This window comes from Saccoglossus kowalevskii, chromosome 20 (assembly GCF_978046115.1).
Source record: "Saccoglossus kowalevskii chromosome 20, keSacKowa6.1, whole genome shotgun sequence".
Classification (NCBI taxonomy): Eukaryota; Metazoa; Hemichordata; class Enteropneusta; family Harrimaniidae; genus Saccoglossus; species Saccoglossus kowalevskii.
In genome coordinates this window covers 20,783,585-20,804,176 of record NC_140660.1, presented here as the reverse complement: position 1 = coordinate 20,804,176, position 20,592 = coordinate 20,783,585, and the positions used below count along the sequence as shown (strand labels likewise).

Genomic DNA, 20,592 nt, shown 5'->3' with positions numbered 1-20,592 from the left:
TCACAGTTCCAGGATGTATTAATGGACGACAGTCAATGGCTTCTGCAACAAAACAACGAAGAAATACAGGAGTCTTGCTTGCAGAGGAACGCTGGTATTCTGGAGGGCACCGCTGAAAGCAGGAGATCGCAGAGCAGTTCATACAAGTCTCACAGAATGATGGTTGTAGCCTGTACCACATGCCAAACAATATCGTAGCAGAACACACAGGAAAGCAAGTTGAAGTGATGGATACCAAGTTGAAATGATCGACACAAACTGTCCTGAGTCTGTCCAATTTATAGGCAGTGACACTACCTGGGTTCCCACATGAGCCAATCAGAATGTAATCTTGCTAGCAGCTGTGTCACGTAGGCAACTCGTAGATCATAAACATCCTTTGTTATTCAAATAACAGCACACCTGGTAGTTTCCAATTCTCCTTCCAAAGTTGTAAACACCCTTTGTTATGTAAATTACAAGCACACCTGGTAGAACCCACTGTCCTTCCAGAGTTGAAAACAAGTATGACTTGTCAATCACCTTTATGACAGTTATCACAATACACACCGTTTCTTCCCTTGATTCCATGCACACTTCTATTTGCAGGGTTTGAGGTAATATGACAAAAGCATAAAAGATGCTGACACTGAGGAACTTCCGCTGCTTTGGTTGCAGTTTTGTCGACTTCAATGCAGACAAAGCAACCGAACTGACTTGTCGCCTGAACGACTTTTAGGCCACCATACACCTCCACTCCTCTCCTATTTCTCTCATCGTTGCAGAAGAAACGCGGGACAGCCACTCTGGACAATATATGTCCTTAAAGTTGTCTGGACGAAACTTGCTTGCCGCTACCAATCTCTCGTATAGCTGTGTAAACGTCACATCTCCCTGGCCGACGTCAATTGCGTACCAGTCTACAACAATCCCTCCGTTTTTCCTCGCGGCAGTGCAATACGCATGTGCAGAAGATCATTTACGACAAAATTGGCATGTTTTGAGGTAGTCCAAAACGAGTTTTACGACAAGCCGGTGCTTTACAACAATATGAGTCGGCAAGTTCCGGACAGAAAACCGATCTGTGGAGACTTGTCGTCAGAGATTTTTTGCTAATGCGCGCACGGATGTCATCCATAAAATTAAGTCGGTGTGGCCGAACTATATCCAGTGACATACAATTCAGCAAGTGAGTTTAAAAGTTAAGGTGCGATTTTGTGACTTGATGACACCCTAAGATGCAAGACAGAGCTAGTATTAACAGTTTTGTGTCAAGTGAAAGTCCAGGAAACAGATGAAGATCACTGCACATAAATGATAATTATCATTATTTTTAAAAGTGTCAAATGAAATTATTATTACTTTTGCAATTATGTTGAAAGCAAAACTTTGAACAACACGTGTTAGCACAAAAGGCCAGTCATGAATATAGACACTGAAAAGTAACAGGAAATAAAGTACAAGTAGAAATTATGAGTATGGTACAAAACAATATAAAATGAGAATAACATAACCAGCTAGACCCCAGCCAATCAACTTTCAAAGCTGGGCTGACACGGTCAATTGCCTTGGTGGCATCTTAAAAGCATCCATACTGTTATACAGTGCTATCATATGAATGATGATAATCCAGATTTATATCTTTTGCATCAAGCCTTCTCTATTTTTTGTTTCACCCCGTCATCACTTCCACTTGTCTTATTTACTCAACAAAACAGGTTTGACACCTGATTTTTAGAGCAAAAAACTTGCTATGTCATCGTAAGTGCCTGAGAAATGAGGCAGCAGTATACATGCAAAGCATAGGTCTGTTTTGTTTTCTGTTTTGTTTGTCACCACTCATACCAAGTTATGGTGAATAACTTTATTCCACAACTTCGTTGTGGTGCTTATTCTACATTTGTGTTCTCACACTGAGAACATTAAAATTGTCAAATAGATAAATAAACACTCAAATCCTGACATGACAAGTCCTTCACTGTATCTTGTTTACAAAGATACGAGTTGATCAGGTCTTTGCGGAAGTAAATAATTGAATGACTTCTTAGTTCTATCGATAAGCTGTTTGATGATATTTGCTAATTTAAGTAAGTACATGTATACATGTAGTAATGTAAGTATAGCCTGGCAAGATTTAAATATATTATTTGAAACATAATTTCAAACTGTTGTGAACTTGCAGTGGTTCGTAACCAGTCTTGTGATTGGTTCTTGACACATTCTGAATAGGCCACGCCTCCGACTGTGCATGGCATTCCGCTGACTGTTAGAATATTCGTAAATGTAGTCAATTTGTGTAGTTTTCTTGATTTATTCTGCAGAAATTGGTAAAATATAGGTAAGGCTTTAGCGAAATTTAAAAGAGCAACTAATATTCTTCAAGCTATTTTTTTCAAGTATTTTTTATAGATAGATTTGTATATTTCTTACACTAGATACCAGCCGACCCCCCCCCCCCCTCCCCCGCGCTCGTAGAGACTGCGTACAGTTGATTATACTAGTAGTTCCTGGGCTCTCTGTGGTAATGACTGCTTCAGACTGCAAATCTAGGATTCTGATTGGTGTACGGGTCTAGCGTGTGATCATTTTTAACGTGTCTCTCGATAGGAGAAATATTTTGCGACTGTTTTTTTGTACTCATGGCCAAAATCGTGTCACTGGTAAGTGGGCGGGGTTGTACTGCGTGTAGCAGGGTCCCGGGTACACACTACCGGGCCCACACCACCGGTTCAGCAGACGACACCGTCACAATAAAAACAAAATTTTAGCGAAAAACAAAATATTAATTTTCGACTTCGTTCAACAGCAGATTATTCATGAAGTTACTAAATGAAATGTCAGAAATTGTTAGTAAACAGCAATCTTTCTTTTTTGAACGACGACAATTGTGGAAAACTTACCGATCAACAGAGTATTCAGAGAGTGTTGTGACTTCTCGAACAGAAACTAAAATATATTCTCTAAAAGGTATGCATATTTCCACGACGATTGTGTATCTGTTGGCATTAGCTATCAATGCCAGGCGATTTGGTTGGTAAATTTAGACAGGTCGTTTCCTAAATTAACTATAATATGAGAAAAATTAAAGATCTGTGCGAACACATAAACGATGCAAAACTCGCGCCAAGTGAGGGCGGTGTTCAATGCTCCCGGCGTCCCTTGCGACGGCTTGTGGCTTGTTTTGAAACTAATAGTAAAAATTGAAAAAAATTAATAATATAATATCTACCATGATCAAAACATTGAAAGTAGAATTTTGTGACTGTAGTCCGAAGTAATTATTTAAAATAACAAAAAGTTTCCGTTATCAACCCTGGAAATATGTGTATCGCTGAGGGCGCACGATTCAAAAACTTGAGAAGAAATAAACAAAAAAGCTGTGCCAAGAAAACAGTAAGTTATTTTTAACCATATTTGCGTCTTTCTGTTACATTTGAAGTGATTCGGAAAAACGATAATGTGCCAACAATTGTGCTGATTTCTCGTTATAGTGTGTGTGTTCCGCTTTGAGCCAACGTTGACATGTCCAACTTTAAAATGAAGCGTGGGCTCACACCGCAAACGTTCCATGAGTGACCCCATTCAGTAGTCAAGTTATCAGGGCGCTGGCAATTAAACAAAAGCCGGAACTTTCCTAACCATGATCTCTTATTTCTTCAGATTTTGTAGTCACTGAATGCGTAACAGCTTTTGTCGAAGATTAATTGGTATGTAACGACAGAGTTCAGAGCTTGGGTACGAGGTACGTCAATAAGTATTGGTGTACAACTATTTCATAACAATGCACATTTCTTTACATGTGATTCAGTCGGCCATTATTCCATTAATCGACCAAGTAGCGATCCATTCAAAGAGAGATTTTTATAGTTGCTTTGAAATAAGTCTGACCTGTTTGTTGGCTGTTATCAATGTTTACAGCTAATTTTTCTCATGCTCATCCGTGATATATTTCATCGTGAAAATGTGCATATGCACTTGAGGTCGTAACTTGTTAATATTAGATTTATTTTCTGTTTCAGTATCACGAATACAAAAATAAAAGCAATTTTTTTTAGTGACAGTTAAAGACGTATGCGCATATTGGTTGTGGTTGAATAAAAATGTTTTCTTATCCTTACTGTGATTTTTTATTGTCAACACTCTATACACGACAGTTACTAAAAAAGACATGTATACACACAGAGAGAAGGACTAAGAGAGGAAAATAACAAATTCAAATCAGAAAAAAATAGAACTTGTAATTTTCAACTGTCTGTGATATCATAAACAATATTACTTATAACTTTTATAATATTATAGAAAAAAAAGATTAATCCGTATTTTATTGTTTACATTAATAAAACATTTAGTATTTTTTTCTATATACAACAAATGTGATTTTTAGTTTATTTGCATTTCTATTGGAGATGCGCTTCTAATAGAACAAATACTGAATTGCAGGTCGTTTAGAAACACAGTGTAAAAAAAAAAATTGTGAATAAATATGCAAATTGATTTTTTATTATAATTGTCAAAGTCAGTGATCTAAGCTCATGATATATTCTATACTGTAAAATACTTAAATTAATTTTCGCTGAAGAAATGATTCAGTGAAAATAAAATCCAGCGAATATACCTTTTTTCCCATATTTTACATTCAACTCAGTCACAAATCAGTGAAAATAAATTTCATACAAAACACCCAAAAAGTTTTTTAAGCGAAAATTAATTGCAGTTAAAATAAAGTATTTTACAGTAATCAGAAATTCTTTTTGTGTTGTTGTTGAGGAAGTCGTGCGTGTTCATACACGCAAACACCAGTGTAAACATCATTCGCTCCTGCATGTTTACAAAACACATTGTATAGTTATACAGTAACTTTATGCAAAACCAGACGTCTGTCAATTCGATGTGGAATTCTGTTCAGTTAAAGCCAGTTTAACTCTACTTTATCAAAGTTGTAAAAAATTGCAGAAATTTTTGATAATTGCAGTTGCTTTTAAATTCTAAACTACCATAAAAAGTTGCAGTATAACAGTCAGGGTAAAAAAGTCACAGGAAATGGCGAACTGGTACAGGTTTCCATGGTTACAAATCTCAGTCAGAGAGGTTGATACATATACATGTATATGATTGGCATTTCAATTAATTACAATTCATTACTTGAAATTGAACAAAACATAAAACAAAATTACTAATGAGAAATTTCAATAAATTTCAAATAATACAATATTCAAATTAATTAGTATGGTCTTGCGTCTTTTTGTTTCCTGTTTCTTTTCCCCATGGGATCTTTTTTTCTTCGTCTTTTTCGTCCATATCCAAATTGGTAAACATTCTCTCAATGCAGAAGTTTTTAGAGGTTAGATCACTCAACCCTTAAGTGTCATATTTTTCCTCATATTTTTTTTTTTTTTTTTCAAATTGAGGTAAATTTGTTAAGATTTTCTGTTACTTTCACTAAATTCAATTTTAATTTTAAAATTTTCATCAACATTCTCTTTGGAAAAAGCAGGCTACAAATGTAAAATACTGTAAAGGGGGTAATTATTCACTGGGTTTTAATTTAGCTTATTTCGCTGACTGGAAAATGCGCTAAATTAAAACCCAGTGAATATGTAAAATTTAGCATAGAACACATTATCTAAATGACGAAACCGTGAATTTAAAACCCACTGAATATGCCTGAAATGGTAAATCAGTGAAATTTAAACCCAGTGAAAATTAGTCATTTTACAGTATTTTGTGATTGATACCTGAAGTTGACTTTGCCATGCAAAAAGTTTAATAAAATTGCTGCAACTTTTTTTTTTTTTTTTCCATTAGAATAAACTACCAAGTACATTTAGATCTTATGATTTGAGAACTTTAACATGCCGTAAAGAGATTTAAATAAAACTTCAAAGATGAGTATCTTCAACCAATTGTATGATGCTAAAAAACAGTACGAAGAAGTCGCCGAGATTGGAACAGGTGCTTACGGAACCGTTTACAAAGCACGAGATCTTGAAACGGGACGATATGTAGCATTGAAGAAAGTACGTGTGCAGACGGGTGAGGATGGAATGCCGTTGTCAACGATACGTGAAATTGCCATGCTGAAACAATTGGAGAAATTTGAACATCCTAATGTTGTCAGGTGAGTTGTTTTGTAACACACTTGCTGATTGGTTGATTGGGTGTTGTTCATCAGAAAGAGACCAATCATGAGGACATCTATATACTGTAAAATTCTTTATTTTAGTTGGAATTAATCTTCGCTGAAAAGACTTTTTGGGTGTTTTGTGAGGAGTTTATTTTCACTGATTTTTGAAAATTTTAATGTAAAATATAAGAAAAAAGGTATATTTGCTGGATTTTATTTTCACTGAATCATTCCTTCAGCGTAAAATAATTCCACTGATTTTTGAAAATTTTAATGTAAAATATAAGAAAAAAGGTATATTTGCTGGATTTTATTTTCACTGAATCATTCCTTCAGCGTACAATAATTCCAAGGGAAAATAAAGTATTCTACAGTACATGTACTTAGTTTTGGGTTTGATCTCTCAGCTGATTGCTCACTAGACAGTGTACACTAGAGTACATTCTGCCTGGACGCATTCCGAAAACCGGGAAATTAATATTTTGCTGTTTCTAGATTGTTGGATGTCTACCATGGTGGCCGCACAGATCTGGAAACTCGATTGACGTTAGTATTTGAGCATATCGACCAGGACTTATCAACGTATTTAGAGAAATGTCCATCACCAGGATTGGGACCAGAAAAAATACGGGTAAGTTTGTCACCGTAATGATGTAATTATCATCTTACTTGTTACAGAATTTGTAAATTTGGTAAAGAAAAATTCATATTTTATAAATAAAAAAAAAATTAAAGAAGCCAGGGGTCACACCATTTTTGATTGTGCCTCAAATAACCTATACCGTTGCATATGGGTTTTTTTTTTGAAGTACTGATTCCAACAGTCAACAATTTTGTCTCAGATTCTCCAAAAAATGTGGATTTTTATCAGATTTGGATGTATTTGAACTTTTGATCATGTAATATGATCAGAGTTTTTAAAAATCTGATGTCTTAAGATTTAATCTACCGGTAATGAGATAAATCTGATCCTATAAAATACTGTGGAATTCTTTATTTTCACTTGAAATTAATTTTCACTGATGGACTGATTGTGCAAATCCTTTTTTCCTATATTTTATATTCAACTCGTCAAAAATCAGTGAAAATAAATTCCATACAAAACACTCAAAAAGTCTATTCAGTGAAAATTAATTCCATACAAAACACTCAAAAAGTCTATTCAGTGAAAATAAATTCCATACAAAACACTCAAAAAGTCTATTCAGTGAAAATAAATTCAAGCTAAAATAAAGTATTCTACAGTACCCATTTAGCTATTGGATCAGTCAGATTGAGTTTCATAGAATGAATCTGAATAAATCTGATTGTGTAATCCAGCCATAGTAGAAGGATTACAGTACGATAGAAATCCTGAGAAACAGACACTGTGAGTTACCGTGGGAACGAACAAGATTATATCATATATTGAAGACTTGGGTCAGCTGTACTTGCACCTTTTTTGTACGTTAACTGTAAAATCTGTATATCATTAAATTTTGTCAATACTTAGTAATTACACCCTGAAGCATATTCAGTCGAGTGAGACCTCCATTTTTAGCACTTATTGAAGGTTTCACACCAGTAAATCAAAGTGTATGCTTGCACATTTGAAAAAGATTGGGCGAATGTTTCAGGGTTCACACGTTAATCAAAATGCAGTACGGTAGTTGAGTTTTAATTCAACTTGTTGAAAAGATTGAATTAACCACTTTGTAATTACGGACCTACACGTATTCAGTCAAGTGAGACCTCCATTTTTAGCACAGAAGGTTTCACACCAGTAAATCAAAGTGTATTCTTGTGTATTCTTGTGTTCATATGTTGGGAAAGAGTTCCACACGTTACCGAAACATTGGTTTTGAGTTAGTTTTAACCCACTGTTGAAAAACTTTAAAAAGTTTAATCCGGTGTCAACTTGAGCTAGTTCAGCTTAAAGTACAAATGCTTGTCTCCACTTAAGAGTTCTGTGTTTAACCCTAAGATAGAACAAGGTCTCTGAGTTAAAACAACGTGACCCCACCACGGTGGGTAGAGCATGAATAGAAATCAACTCAAGAATTCAAACTTAAATATGGAAACAGATCAGGTTTAACCCTATGAATAGAAATACTGTAAAACCATTTATTTTCACTGGCATTTAATTTCACTACTGTTAAATACTTTATTTTAGCTGGAATTAAGTTTCGCTTAAAAAGACTTTTTGGGTGGTTTGTACAGAATTTATTTTCACTTATTTTTGTCAAGTTGAATGTAAAATATAGGAAAAAAAGTATATTCGATGAATTGTATTTTCACTGAATCATGCTTTCAGCGAAAATAGTGAAAATAAAGTATTTTACAGTATTTTAATGTTTTGAGCAATATCTACCAACCTGTGGAGTACTCATAAGGCATGGATATGAGGTTAGGGTGTCCACATCTACCTCCTGATGGTGGGTTGTTTTTGATGATTATCCTGAATTTTGAAAAAAAAATACATTACCCGATACTCCAAAATACTCTTACCATACTTATAATTGTCACCTTGTCTACTTCATAGGACCTATCTCGTCAGCTTGTCTGTGGAGTGGATTTTTTACATTCTCATCGAATTCTACACCGTGATTTGAAACCACAGAATATCCTAATAACTGGACGAGGAGAGGTGAAACTGGCTGACTTTGGGTTGGCGAGGGTTTATGGCTTTCAAATGGCATTAACATCTGTGGTGAGTCAGGGTTTTTTTTTAGAAAAAATGAACAAGAGGGATTATGTGCCATTTGAATGATGTATCTATCGCCATATTTTTTGGAATAATTTTAGAGTAATTCGTGTCCAGACACATTGTCAGCTGGTGTTGCCTGGAAGTTTTCCCGGAGAATAATATATTTGAGATAGATTTCATGTTGTACGGCAGCACGGAAGTGTGCACATCAAGAAATATATTTATGACTTGAAAGTTCAATCGGCAATTTGGTAAGAGGGCGCCAGCCGAGAGTATTTTAGAAAAACTCCTGGTGAGTGGTATTTAACCTTTTCACCATCAGTTCTCTATTTTCATCACAAATTCACAAAATAGTCCCGTTTATAGTCTGCACTTTCCTTCAGAAGATTAGGACAAAAATAGCCAAATTTGTTGAGTAAAAACTGAAAATTTACACAAATTTTGTCTGTTGGCTCCAAAATTAGAATTCATTTCCAGAAAATTGAAGAATTTAACAAAAACATGCAGAATAATTAGGGTGAGCTGTGAAACCATTAAAAGTAAATAATGTAAACTACTTGTGACTCTCCAACCTGTTGAAAAAACTTTTGTCAACTTTCATCTTGAATATATATTTGTTATTTAATTTATATTTTTTTGTCTATATCAGGGCAACACAAAAAAAAACATACTGTGGAATATTTTATTTTCGCTGGAATTAATTTTCGCTGAAAAGGCTTTTTGGGCCTTTTGCTTGGAATTTATTTTCACTGATTTTTGATGAGATTAATGTGAAGTATAGGAAAAAAAGTATATTCGCTGGATTTTATTTTCACGGAATCATCCCTTCAGCAAAAATAGCGAAAATAAATTCCAAGCGAAAGTAAAGTACTCTACAGTATTTGTTGGGGCATTCCACAAACATTTTGAGCGCCAAATTCAACTTGTTCTACCATTCACAAAACAAAACTATCGATAACATTATTTTTTTTAATTATTTTTCCCCAAAATTTTGATCATGACCTTGTAGCCAATAGATTATGTCAGTTTGGTCAAGTTTATTACAAGTTCATAAAAACAGGGAAAATGTTAAATATAAAAAATTGACGAAAATCAGGTTACCGTGTCTTCATATTTTGTTCTTGTTTTCAATAGGTTGTTACGTTATGGTATCGAGCACCTGAGGTATTATTACAGGGTAGATATGCTACACCAGTCGATATGTGGAGTGTGGGGTGTATAATAGCAGAGTTATTTACCAGATTGTGAGTACTTGTTAAGGTATTATTACAGGGGAGATATGCTACACCAGTCGATATGTGGAGTGTGGGGTGCAGGGTTCTCCCCAGGACTTTTTAGCGCCGAGGTCCGCGGCGCTATACCTGTGAATCTCGGCGCTTCACTTGGGACCTCGGCGCTATGTGTTCCCACCTCGGCGCTTGATTTCATATTTGACATGCCAATATCAGATGTGAAAAAGCTTTGTTCGCCACGCCGGTCACTCAAAATTAGTGACCACCAAGGAAATGCTTCCGACGAGGACTATTGTCTGATTGTTGGTATAATTACGTACCGACCGACACGCGTCCTGCCAGTCGTGGATTATAATTTATAAACAATAGACCTACGATACGATACGATACGTACCTACTAGATCGCACGATACGTAGCGGCTAGTCAAATTTGTGGAATTAGCACCTCTTTGTTTGTAAGTAAATACTTTCTGCGATAGACACAGTCTTTAGATTGAAAGCTAAAATTATTTCAAAATCAATTCCACCTCGATATAACATGGTCAAATCGGAGTTCACGATCAGTTCACGCTACTCAAGAAAAAAACAACGTGTTTATTGCGTGATTTGGTAAAATACATTTGAACTGTTATCATTGCGAATCATGTAAAAACTCTTCTTTCAAGATCTAATTTACCTTTTAAAAATTGCAAATCACCTCTTTCGAAAGCTGTCATGCAGTTTTCAATTGAAATCGATGCCAACACATCGTGCTACGACATCGCTTTACTTCCGCAATGTAATTTTTATGATTACTACCATTCGAAAAACTTCGGGTTCTACCGGCATTACCATGCGGCATTTTGATTGGTTAATGGAATTCTTGACCCATCGGGTCAAAGGACACATGCTAATGTTTCACAAACATCATGGTGGGTCTGTTTTTTTTTACCGAAGCGATCAAGTGATCAAAAAAAATCGCTCCCGATAAAAATAAGTCGGATTTTACTTACATTTCATATCAAAAAAAAAAAAGAAGTAACATTTGTTGAGGAATTATTGCTATAACTGGTGTATAACATGGCCAAGTAAGTTATGTCACGTCGTAACTTTGATGATCGTTTTGAAGCTTTATTTGTTCGCTCATTACTGTAATTGTAAACGTTTTAGAAGTTGATGGTATGAATAATAAATTACAACAATACGTCAATTACGTGATCGATTTTTTGAAGGAGAATGTTTTTGGAGTGAGTAAAATTATGAGATTCGTGAACATAAATCTGGCTTAACGTTTTGAATGCGTTTCCTTCAACGTTTTACAAAACAATTAAATTGCAACAATAATGTATTTGTGTTTGTTTTTAGTCTGCAGCATTTGTATTTCGAGAATGTTTCAAACTCTTCTAAATTGTGAAGCATAATGTGTTGATTCCATTAAAAAAATATTTGCCCTATGACTGAGCTCACTAATATTCATAATTGTAAATAAGTTCTGTTAATCAATGAAGGAAAGATATGTAAATGATATGCAAATTATTATGCAAATTAGCCCCGGCGCTATGCATTTTTTCTGGGGAGAACCCTGGGATGTATAATAGCAGAGTTATTTACCAGATTGTGAGTACTTGTTAGGTATTATTACAGGGTAGATATGCTACACCAGTCGATATGTGGAGTGTGGGGTGTATAATAGCAGAGTTATTTACCAGATTGTGAGTACTTGTTAGGTATTATTACAGGGTAGATATGCTACACCAGTCGATATGTGGAGTGTGGGGTGTATAATAGCAGAGTTATTTACCAGATTGTGAGTACTTGTTAGGTATTATTACAGGGTAGATATGCTACACCAGTCGATATGTGGAGTGTGGGGTGTATAATAGCAGAGTTACCGTAAAAATCCGCAAATAAGCGCCACCCTCAATTAAAAGCCACTCAGTGAAAATTTGTTACATTTGACCCTCCATTAAGAGCCACCAAGAGTTGAGTGGTTTTGTCAATAAGAAACCAGAAATAAGCGCCAGCCGCCCGGTTGTTTACAATAAGGCAGACACAAGCGTCTCGTGCCTCACTTCCACCCTGCATTGTTTATTGCCCCACAGAAGGTGTGAGACAAATAAAGAGTATCCCCATAACTTGCCTGATGTCCTATGTAATTGAGAACGGAAGAATGACAGACGAAAGAAATGCACTGAGAGCGTGAATGTGACTGTCAACTTGTCTATTTTAAATTTCTGACACACAATCGACCAATTCACAAACTATTTAGTAGTAACTATGTTTTTTGCCGAAACACCGAAGGACACGTTGAGATATTCATTGCCAATGTTGTCTTTATAACCCAAGTAAAAAACGTCACGATTTTAGAACGCCTTTATCGGAAAATCGGAGGTATCGAAAATACTTTCTCACAGACGGACCGGAACAGGAAGTCAATAGACAACAAAAGATTTTTTCCTTAGCGTGGGAGAAATTTGGTTAGCGTGGGGGGAAACAGAGGTGTTAATCTAGTCCTGGCAACGTTTGAGGGATCGTGACTTAGCTCAGACTGTGAGAATGTAATGATTACGCAGCCCACTCTCGCTGATCGTGATTTTGGGTTATTTTTGGCATTTCATTTAAGACGTTCGTTTTGGGGTGATTCGAGACAAAATGTTCAGGGAAGTGACAAAATAACTGGCATTAATTTGGAGAGGACTCTCTTGCCGAAAAAAATCAAAATTGAAGTCAAATGGATTAGTTCCACAAACTTGCGCGATCAACTTGTCTTAAAGCAAAGCGAAGTCGACGTGACCCGCCTGACCTAAATATTTAAATTAGCTATTTGTGAGAATTGAAAATAATCTGGACTTGTACCAATTAGAAAATGCCTTGTAACAGGCCTGGGCTTTCGTAAATGATATAGTCTCTCCGATTGGTCACAGGAAATTATTTTTAATACATGTAATCGTTACTTTCTCGGTATCGTTTCGTATTTGGTTATATAGGGGTGGGGCTATAGTTTGACCCCGTTTGCCTGGACCGTGAAGTATGTGAATATCATTAACATATCATTATAAGCTGGCTTGATTTTGAAACAGGAAATATATAAACCAAAGCTGTACTCTCAGACGTCTAGCGCAATTAAAACAATGCCCAAGTACCCAAGCTGTAAAAATCTATAGAAAAACGTGTTTTTCTTTATTGTTTTTGCCATAAATACAAATGATTGGGCATAATTTGTTTCATTCGTTCCATGCTCCTGTCGCTGCTGGTCAAATAAATTCTATCGAAACTATTTTATATCGTCAACCTACAGAGGGACTGTGGTCAACCAAATCAACCACCACACCAGCCACAGCCACGCAAGTTATTCCCAGTTTTCAAGAAAAAAAATTGGAGTTTGCCGTACCAGACTTGGTAAACAATTGTACAACGGAAGTACAAGTGTGGGTCAGACCCTGAGAGTGCTACCAAATCCGACTTCAGGCATCGCTACGGATTGTCAGTGAAACATGACTTCAGGCATCGCTACACATTGTCGGTGAAACATCGAATCGTCGTGTACGCTAAGCAGCACGGTCAGCGAGCAGCCGTTCTTATTTATTTGACATTTGTTATTCCCATAACAGTATATTTACAGAATAAATTAATTGCAATGATACATCATTAATAATTATTTGTCTGTTTTGGTTGTGTGTGTGTTTGCCTATCCCTTCCCCATTCACAATGAAAAAGTTTGATCACCCTGGTTTAAGAGCCACTGGCTACAAAGTTGTCAACATGTTACCTCAAATAAGCACCACCCAGAAATGAAAGTGTTACAAAGTGGCTCTTATTTGAGGGTTTTTACGGTATTTACCAGATTGTGAGTATTTGTTAAGGTATTATTACAGGGTAGATACGCTACACCAGTAGATATGTGGAGTGTGGGGTGTATAATAGCAGAGTTATTTACCAGATTGTGAGTACTTGTTGGGTATTATTACAGGGTAGATATGCTACACCAGTCGATATGTGGAGTGTAGGGTGTATAATAGCAGAGTTATTTACCAGATTGTGAGTACTTGTTAGGTATTATTACAGGGTAGATACGCTACACCAGTCGATATGTGGAGTGTGGGGTGTATAATAGCAGAGTTATTTACCAGATTGTGAGTACTTGTTAGGTATTATTACAGGGTAGATACGCTACACCAGTCGATATGTGGAGTGTGGGGTGTATAATAGCAGAGTTATTTACCAGATTGTGAGTATTTGTTAGGTATTATTACAGGGTAGATATGCTACACCAGTCGATATGTGGAGTGTGGGGTGTATAATAGCAGAGTTATTTACCAGATTGTGAGTATTTGTTAGGTATTATTACAGGGTAGATATGCTACACCAGTCGATATGTGGAGTGTGGGGTGTATAATAGCAGAGTTATTTACCAGATTGTGAGTACTTGTTAAAGTATTATTACAGGGTAGATATGCTACACCAGTCGATATGTGGAGTGTGGGGTGTATAATAGCAGAGTTATTTACCAGATTGTGAGTACTTGTTAGGTATTATTACAGGGTAGATATGCTACACCAGTCGATATGTGGAGTGTGGGGTGTATAATAGCAGAGTTATTTACCAGATTGTGAGTACTTAAAATACCCAGAATTTATTCATTTTGCAATAAATTGTACTCCAAGGCAATATAAGAATATTGACCTAAAAAAAGTTTGGGGTCACCAGCCTTTTTTTCGAGAAATGAATGGTTGTATTTTAGCGAAAAATCACCATTTTGACACTATTATAACACTTTTACCACAGGTTACTATGGCAAATATATTATGCAATATCTCAAAATCTAGCCTGGTGACATAGGCTGAAAAAATCATATATTATTAATGATGGAGTATGTTTTATTGTTCTGAATTATTTAAGAAATCTGGATTTTAAAAAGTGTCAAAAAATGCAATTTTTCTTTATCATTGTGTTCTATGGAATTGTAGCAATTCTCAAGAAATATTAGGACACGTTTCTCAAAAAGCTTAACTGTAACACACAAAATAATGCTATTTCATTGTACCATGAGACATTAGCTTCATTATTGTACATAATAAACTAATGAACATTGTCATGCGATTTATGACCAATTTTATCAAACATTACGACTAGGCTTCTACCTTAAGTATTACTGCAACTTGTAATTATGAATCACTATTGTTCGGTTTCAGACCATTGTTTCGTGGTACTTCTGACATTGACCAACTGCACAAGATATTTGAGTAAGTAAGATATTAATTCATACATCATCTTTCTGTGTCTATTACATTTCATTTACGAGAAATGTGTGTGATTACACCTTAGCTCTGGGTATAGAAGAAGAAAAAAGATGGCGGCCAGTTTTCAAAATGCAATTCACACTACATGGTGATGTATCTGCTTCATGAAATTGCTTTTTTTTCTAACTAGATTGATGAATATTTATAGAGTATAATTTTGACATTTATTATTTTACATAATTATTTTCAGTATAATTGGTCTTCCTGCCAAAGCTGAGTGGCCTGATAGTGTATCTGTACCATGGAATGCGTTCAGACCCTCACCCCCTAGGTCATTGAAAAAAATCATTCCTGAGTTATGTGAAGACAGTGCAGATTTATTGCAGGTAAGTTATGGGGACTTTTATGAGTTAGCCATTAAGATGACAGATTTATTGAACTTCAAACCACTAATGTATGACCTCTAAAAGTTACACAAGGTTTTAAAGTTCTGGTACTTTCAGTGGAGAGGGGGGGGGGGTTCACTAATAATGAAGAATTCTTTAAAAATAAAATTACAAAAGAAAGTTGTCATTTCAAGTTAAAAAACGTGGTCAAAATGTAGGGTATACGTTTAGAAATTATTGCTGTTATGGGACAACAATATCTTCAGAAAGTATCAGGATGTGTGACCTTTAGGGGTCATGTAAAGTACCAGGATGAGTGACCTTTAGGGGTCATGTAAAGTACCAGAATGAGTGACCTTTAGGGGTCATGTAAAGTACCAGGATGAGTGACCTTTAGGGGGTCATGCACAGGGCATATTTAGTTGTCAACTGGAAAGGGCTTGTTTGCTGATCATTTTTATCAGTGCGCCCTCTACGACGATATAACACACCACTGACACACAAAGATTTTCTGTGACCCATCAGTAAATAATTGTTCCAAAAACAAAACAAAATGTTTTAATAAAAAAAACTCACAAATTTATATAGTGAAAAACATCATATTGTACTACAGGTATATTTACAAACAATTGCCTCTATACAGAGGTTTATAGAATAAGGGTACGCTACTTTGCAATAATAATAATAATAGATGAACCGGTCACTGGTAGCATGGTGGTTGTCGCAACAGACTCAGGACCCAAGTTTGAATCGTACCTTAGGCTGTACATCAAAAATGGTCTACCTCTACCCTGGGTGAGTGTGCCACAGATAGTGCATTAAATTGCCATCTGATAGAGATGGCCACACAACTATGTCATGTAGTCCCAAACGTGAATATGGCTACTGTGGCACAAATGCACTATGTGTCAGCACTAGCACTTGTAATTTGCACATACGGATAAAAGTCAGGAGAGATACAGGGACATTAAATGTCCAGAACTGTCGCCTGGCTCAAAAACATATTTTAAAATAAAAAATATTAATAATAATAAATGACATAAAAGCAATCGCGTCCTGTGCATGTTAATTAGGTGTACTGTAAAATGACTAATTTTTACTGGGTTTAAATTTCACTGATTTACCATTTCAGGCATATTCAGTGGGTTTTAAATTCACAGTTTCGTCATTTAGATAATGTGTTCTATACTAAATTTTACATAATCACTGGGTTTTAATTTAGCACATTTTCCAGTCAGCGAAATAAGCTAAATTAAAACCCAGTGAATAATTACCCCCTTTGCAGTATTTCCAATATAGTAAAATATGAGCTAAATAAATATAAAAAGGAAAGGACCAAAACAGTCGCATACAAATTGACTTGATTTTGAAGATCCCCACAAAATCAGTCCTGTTAAATGACCAACTGATCGTTGTCGTCGTTGTTAACATTAAATTCGTCATTATCACGATTTAGTGTAATTGAATTGTGCCACCAGTTTACGCTGATCATATAGTCGTGTTGTCTAATCGATACATCAAATGGGTTCTCTTAACATATTTGAGTGTTAGTAAATGTGATAATTACGAAGAGAAAACAATGACTTACATGATAATTATTTTTTCTTCATCATCAGAATTTGTTGACCTTTGACCCATCTCAGCGGAGCAGTGCTCAGGACACACTGTCACATGGGTACTTTAAAACAGAAGACGGACAGTCAGTCATATAGGTGAACAATAGTGGAAGGCAATTGGTGGTAATCATGTAATGTAAGAGTGTCCAATCAGAGTTCTGAATTCATCAACTATGCAAATTAGATTATAATTTATGCAATTTATGCTATGTAAAGTGTTTAATGTTAGACTCTTTCAAAATGACTGTCATTTTATAAGTGCCATTCAGGGTACTCGTGTCTATTAGGGATCGTAAAAGTTTCAGGAAAATTCTGTAGTTGATCTTTGACCAAATGTACTGTGTAAGGCTTTATTAGCTGGGTTTTATTTATTTCGTTCATAGCGTTAATTCTAAACAGGGGTTTTTCGAGAAAAAAAACTGCAAGAGGGAGCACTGAAATTCAGCGGAGCCACCAAGTGGGGGAGATGGGGTTCTCCCAACCAGGGTGTGGAGTTTTTGATAATTCTAAGTTAAAATGGAGCATTCTATGGCTTCCTTGGGGCCAAAATTACTATCAGACAGGTCATAGTTGAAGACTGTGGCCACATGTGATCCCTAGTCAATCAGAATTTTATGGTTGCCAGAGGATCTGCTCCTCAGGGTTAGGAGGCGCATGGTCATGGCATGAGGGCGCTGCGCCCCTGTTCCTTTGTTTAAAAAAATCCCTGCTAAACATTGTACATGTATAGGCATTAAACAATTATGATTAAACAATAGTTTGCATTATTTCCTGTTATAAACGTGTGAATTTGAAATCTAGTGAATATTTTTGCAAAATCAAATTCACTAAAATTAAAGTGGCGATAGTCGTCACACCGTGTCATTCTCTATATGGGACTCGCAGCAATGTACACAACAAGTGTAAAATGTACATTATTTGCTTTACATAAAATTTGCTATAACCTCCACCCTTTAAACTCGATGAATAATTTCCTCTTACACAATCAGTAACGTGGTGCTGCCACCTACCACTTCCGATGTAGCATGGGACTCACATCGAGCATGACACTGTGCAGTGACTGCTACGCTTTGTGTAACTTCACAAAGAAGGCAAATTAGTTTTGTATTTTATTTTTGAAAATATCCTGAAATATTGGTATGGAGTCCATGAAGACAATTTCTAATACAACATTGGTCTGAAATATAACTCATTCTTTGAGAGTCGTCACCAATGTAGTGTCAAAGGTCAAGTACTCTCACATTTATTAAAACTACTTTTTTCAAAATAATTATGTCCAAATAATTTTTATTCTGAATTGAATTTTTTGTATTTTGTGTCATTAGAGTTTTGTATTGTTTTGTATTTTAATATTTTTAAATAGTTTTTTTTTTAAATTGTATGTAAACAGTTTTCCATATTTTTCCCTCCAATGTTCTGAAGGTTGGTGACTTGGCTAACTCAGTATCTTAAGCATGTGACCTTTTTGATATTTCATGCATTGCATCATGGGATAAGGTTGCGCATACAAGTATGTGCATTGCATCATGGGAAAAAGTGGACACATTACAATTGTTTTGTACATTACTTCATGGAAAAAGTTGCACATATGATAATGCACTATTTTCTTCCTGTTTTAGTATTGCATCATGGGAAAAGTTTGACATGACTTTTGCATCTTATAAAGAACAAATTTGTAGTAAGACGTGAACAAAAGTCTGCGTGTCAAGGGTTTATAAGATTAAGGGTCTGCAAGTAATGTGATATGCCATGAAGATCTCACGAGAATTGAAGAATTCACACCAATTGTGAGAATCATAAAATGAAAACCCAGTGAAAAATTGATGCCTTTACAGTATTAAAGCTTCCCAAATTTATTAATCATGTTAATCATTTCCAAGATGAATCAGACAACTGCAATTAAAAGTACTGTGAAAATCCATCACCTAGCAACCAAAAGATAAACATTTTTTTGTTTCTGCCATAAAGTACAATACATGTAGTTCCGGTACATATTTTTTAACTCAAGTACTCAAACTGAAATTTTCACAACTTTAAAAATTGAAATCACAAAAAATTATTAACCATAATAGTTTGTCATTGTGCTGTATTTTTATGTAGTTACATTTTATATATATATATATACAGAAAAAATATTTTTGACAATTATATTTTTGTTTAATCTATAAATAGCCAATTTGCTGCCAAACAAATACAAAAACAATAATTCCTGCCAGTTGAGCTTTTTCAATTTATTTTTTTAAATGATTATGTATAATAGAAAATTTAATAATTTGTAATTTTTTTTCAATTCCTAAAATGGCCAGTAAAGTCAAATTGTTTATTTTACTCAAAATTAACAGCACTTGGAATACAAGACATGATTTGATTGGTTAAAAAAAAAACATTCAACAAACAATCTGCTTTCTGATTGGCTTGAATTGTAGCGACATCAGTCAAGTTATATCTGCGACATTTTTCTGCCAAAATTCTGAAAAATATATGCAAAGTCTTTTAAAAAGTCAAAAGTTTGACACTGTTCAAAATGACTTTTTTCAAATATTTTTCGCTCGACCAGTTACATTCCAAAAAAAAAAAAAACTGCCTCTCCCTCACTGCCACAATTTAGTTGATACATAGACACACGACAAACAAGCTGCTCTCTGATTGGTCCGATTGTTAAATGTTAGGGTTGGGTAGCCAATCAGACACAATCTTGCAAGTAGCTTGGCATTGTCTTCACTGCCATACTGGTGAAAAATGCAATGGAATTTAGTATGTTCTAGCAAATCTGTGTCCTTCGTAATGTACCCTTCCACCATGACCCGAAAGGTCGCACATTCTGGTACTTGTCCACAAAATTCATGTCATATTCGCTGTCAATGGATAATCCCATCATTAAAGTTAAAACGACAATTTTCCATTCTCTGTGAGATAGCGAAAATACCAGCATGTGACCTTTTCGAGTGAAACATATTAGAACTGAAACTCGCGTTGCTTCATTGTATCGTGTTCAATTTTAAAACTGTCAAATATGTACTGCCATATTCAGAAATGTATTTTATTCTTGTAAATTAGAGACTAATGTTATATTTTTCTAAACCGTGATTTCGTGTGTATTATAAGCACACATTGTATGTTGAGAGCGTTTTTGTCTGTTTGTACCAAAAATTGATCAAAACGAACATGGCATGGAATTTTGTTACCGGCTGCTGGGATAGAGAGAACCGACAATAAGTTTTACCCCCTCCCAAGTAGTGTTCTCTTTTCTGACCTGTGTAACCATAACGACGGAGACCAAACTGGAAAGAATGAAACACTGCAAGTGGTAAAACAATTGTTAAATCGCTCTCACTCTCGGTGGCAATTTG

General features: G+C 35.4%; 1 protein-coding gene across 2 annotated transcripts; it reads left to right on the top strand.

Annotated features, from left to right (window-relative positions):
• The first annotated feature begins 3,310 nt into the window (after positions 1–3,310).
• Positions 3,311–18,887, top strand: LOC100371039 (cyclin-dependent kinase 6-like). Of its 2 annotated transcripts, XM_085494666.1 has the most exons (10): positions 3,311–3,372; positions 3,640–3,721; positions 5,785–6,097; positions 6,599–6,734; positions 8,625–8,792; positions 9,924–10,033; positions 15,193–15,243; positions 15,491–15,626; positions 17,243–17,338; positions 18,862–18,887. In XM_085494666.1, exons 3-9 carry the CDS (start codon positions 5,865–5,867, stop codon positions 17,336–17,338), a joined length of 930 nt encoding a protein of 309 aa, XP_085350792.1. In that variant the 5' UTR covers positions 3,311–3,372; positions 3,640–3,721; positions 5,785–5,864; the 3' UTR covers positions 18,862–18,887. The 2 variants fall into 2 exon arrangements, with proteins under 2 accessions (XP_085350792.1, XP_002741831.1); XM_002741785.3 differs by lacking the exon at positions 18,862–18,887 and having other exon boundaries at positions 17,243–17,540.
• Positions 18,888–20,592: the final 1,705 nt, after the last annotated feature.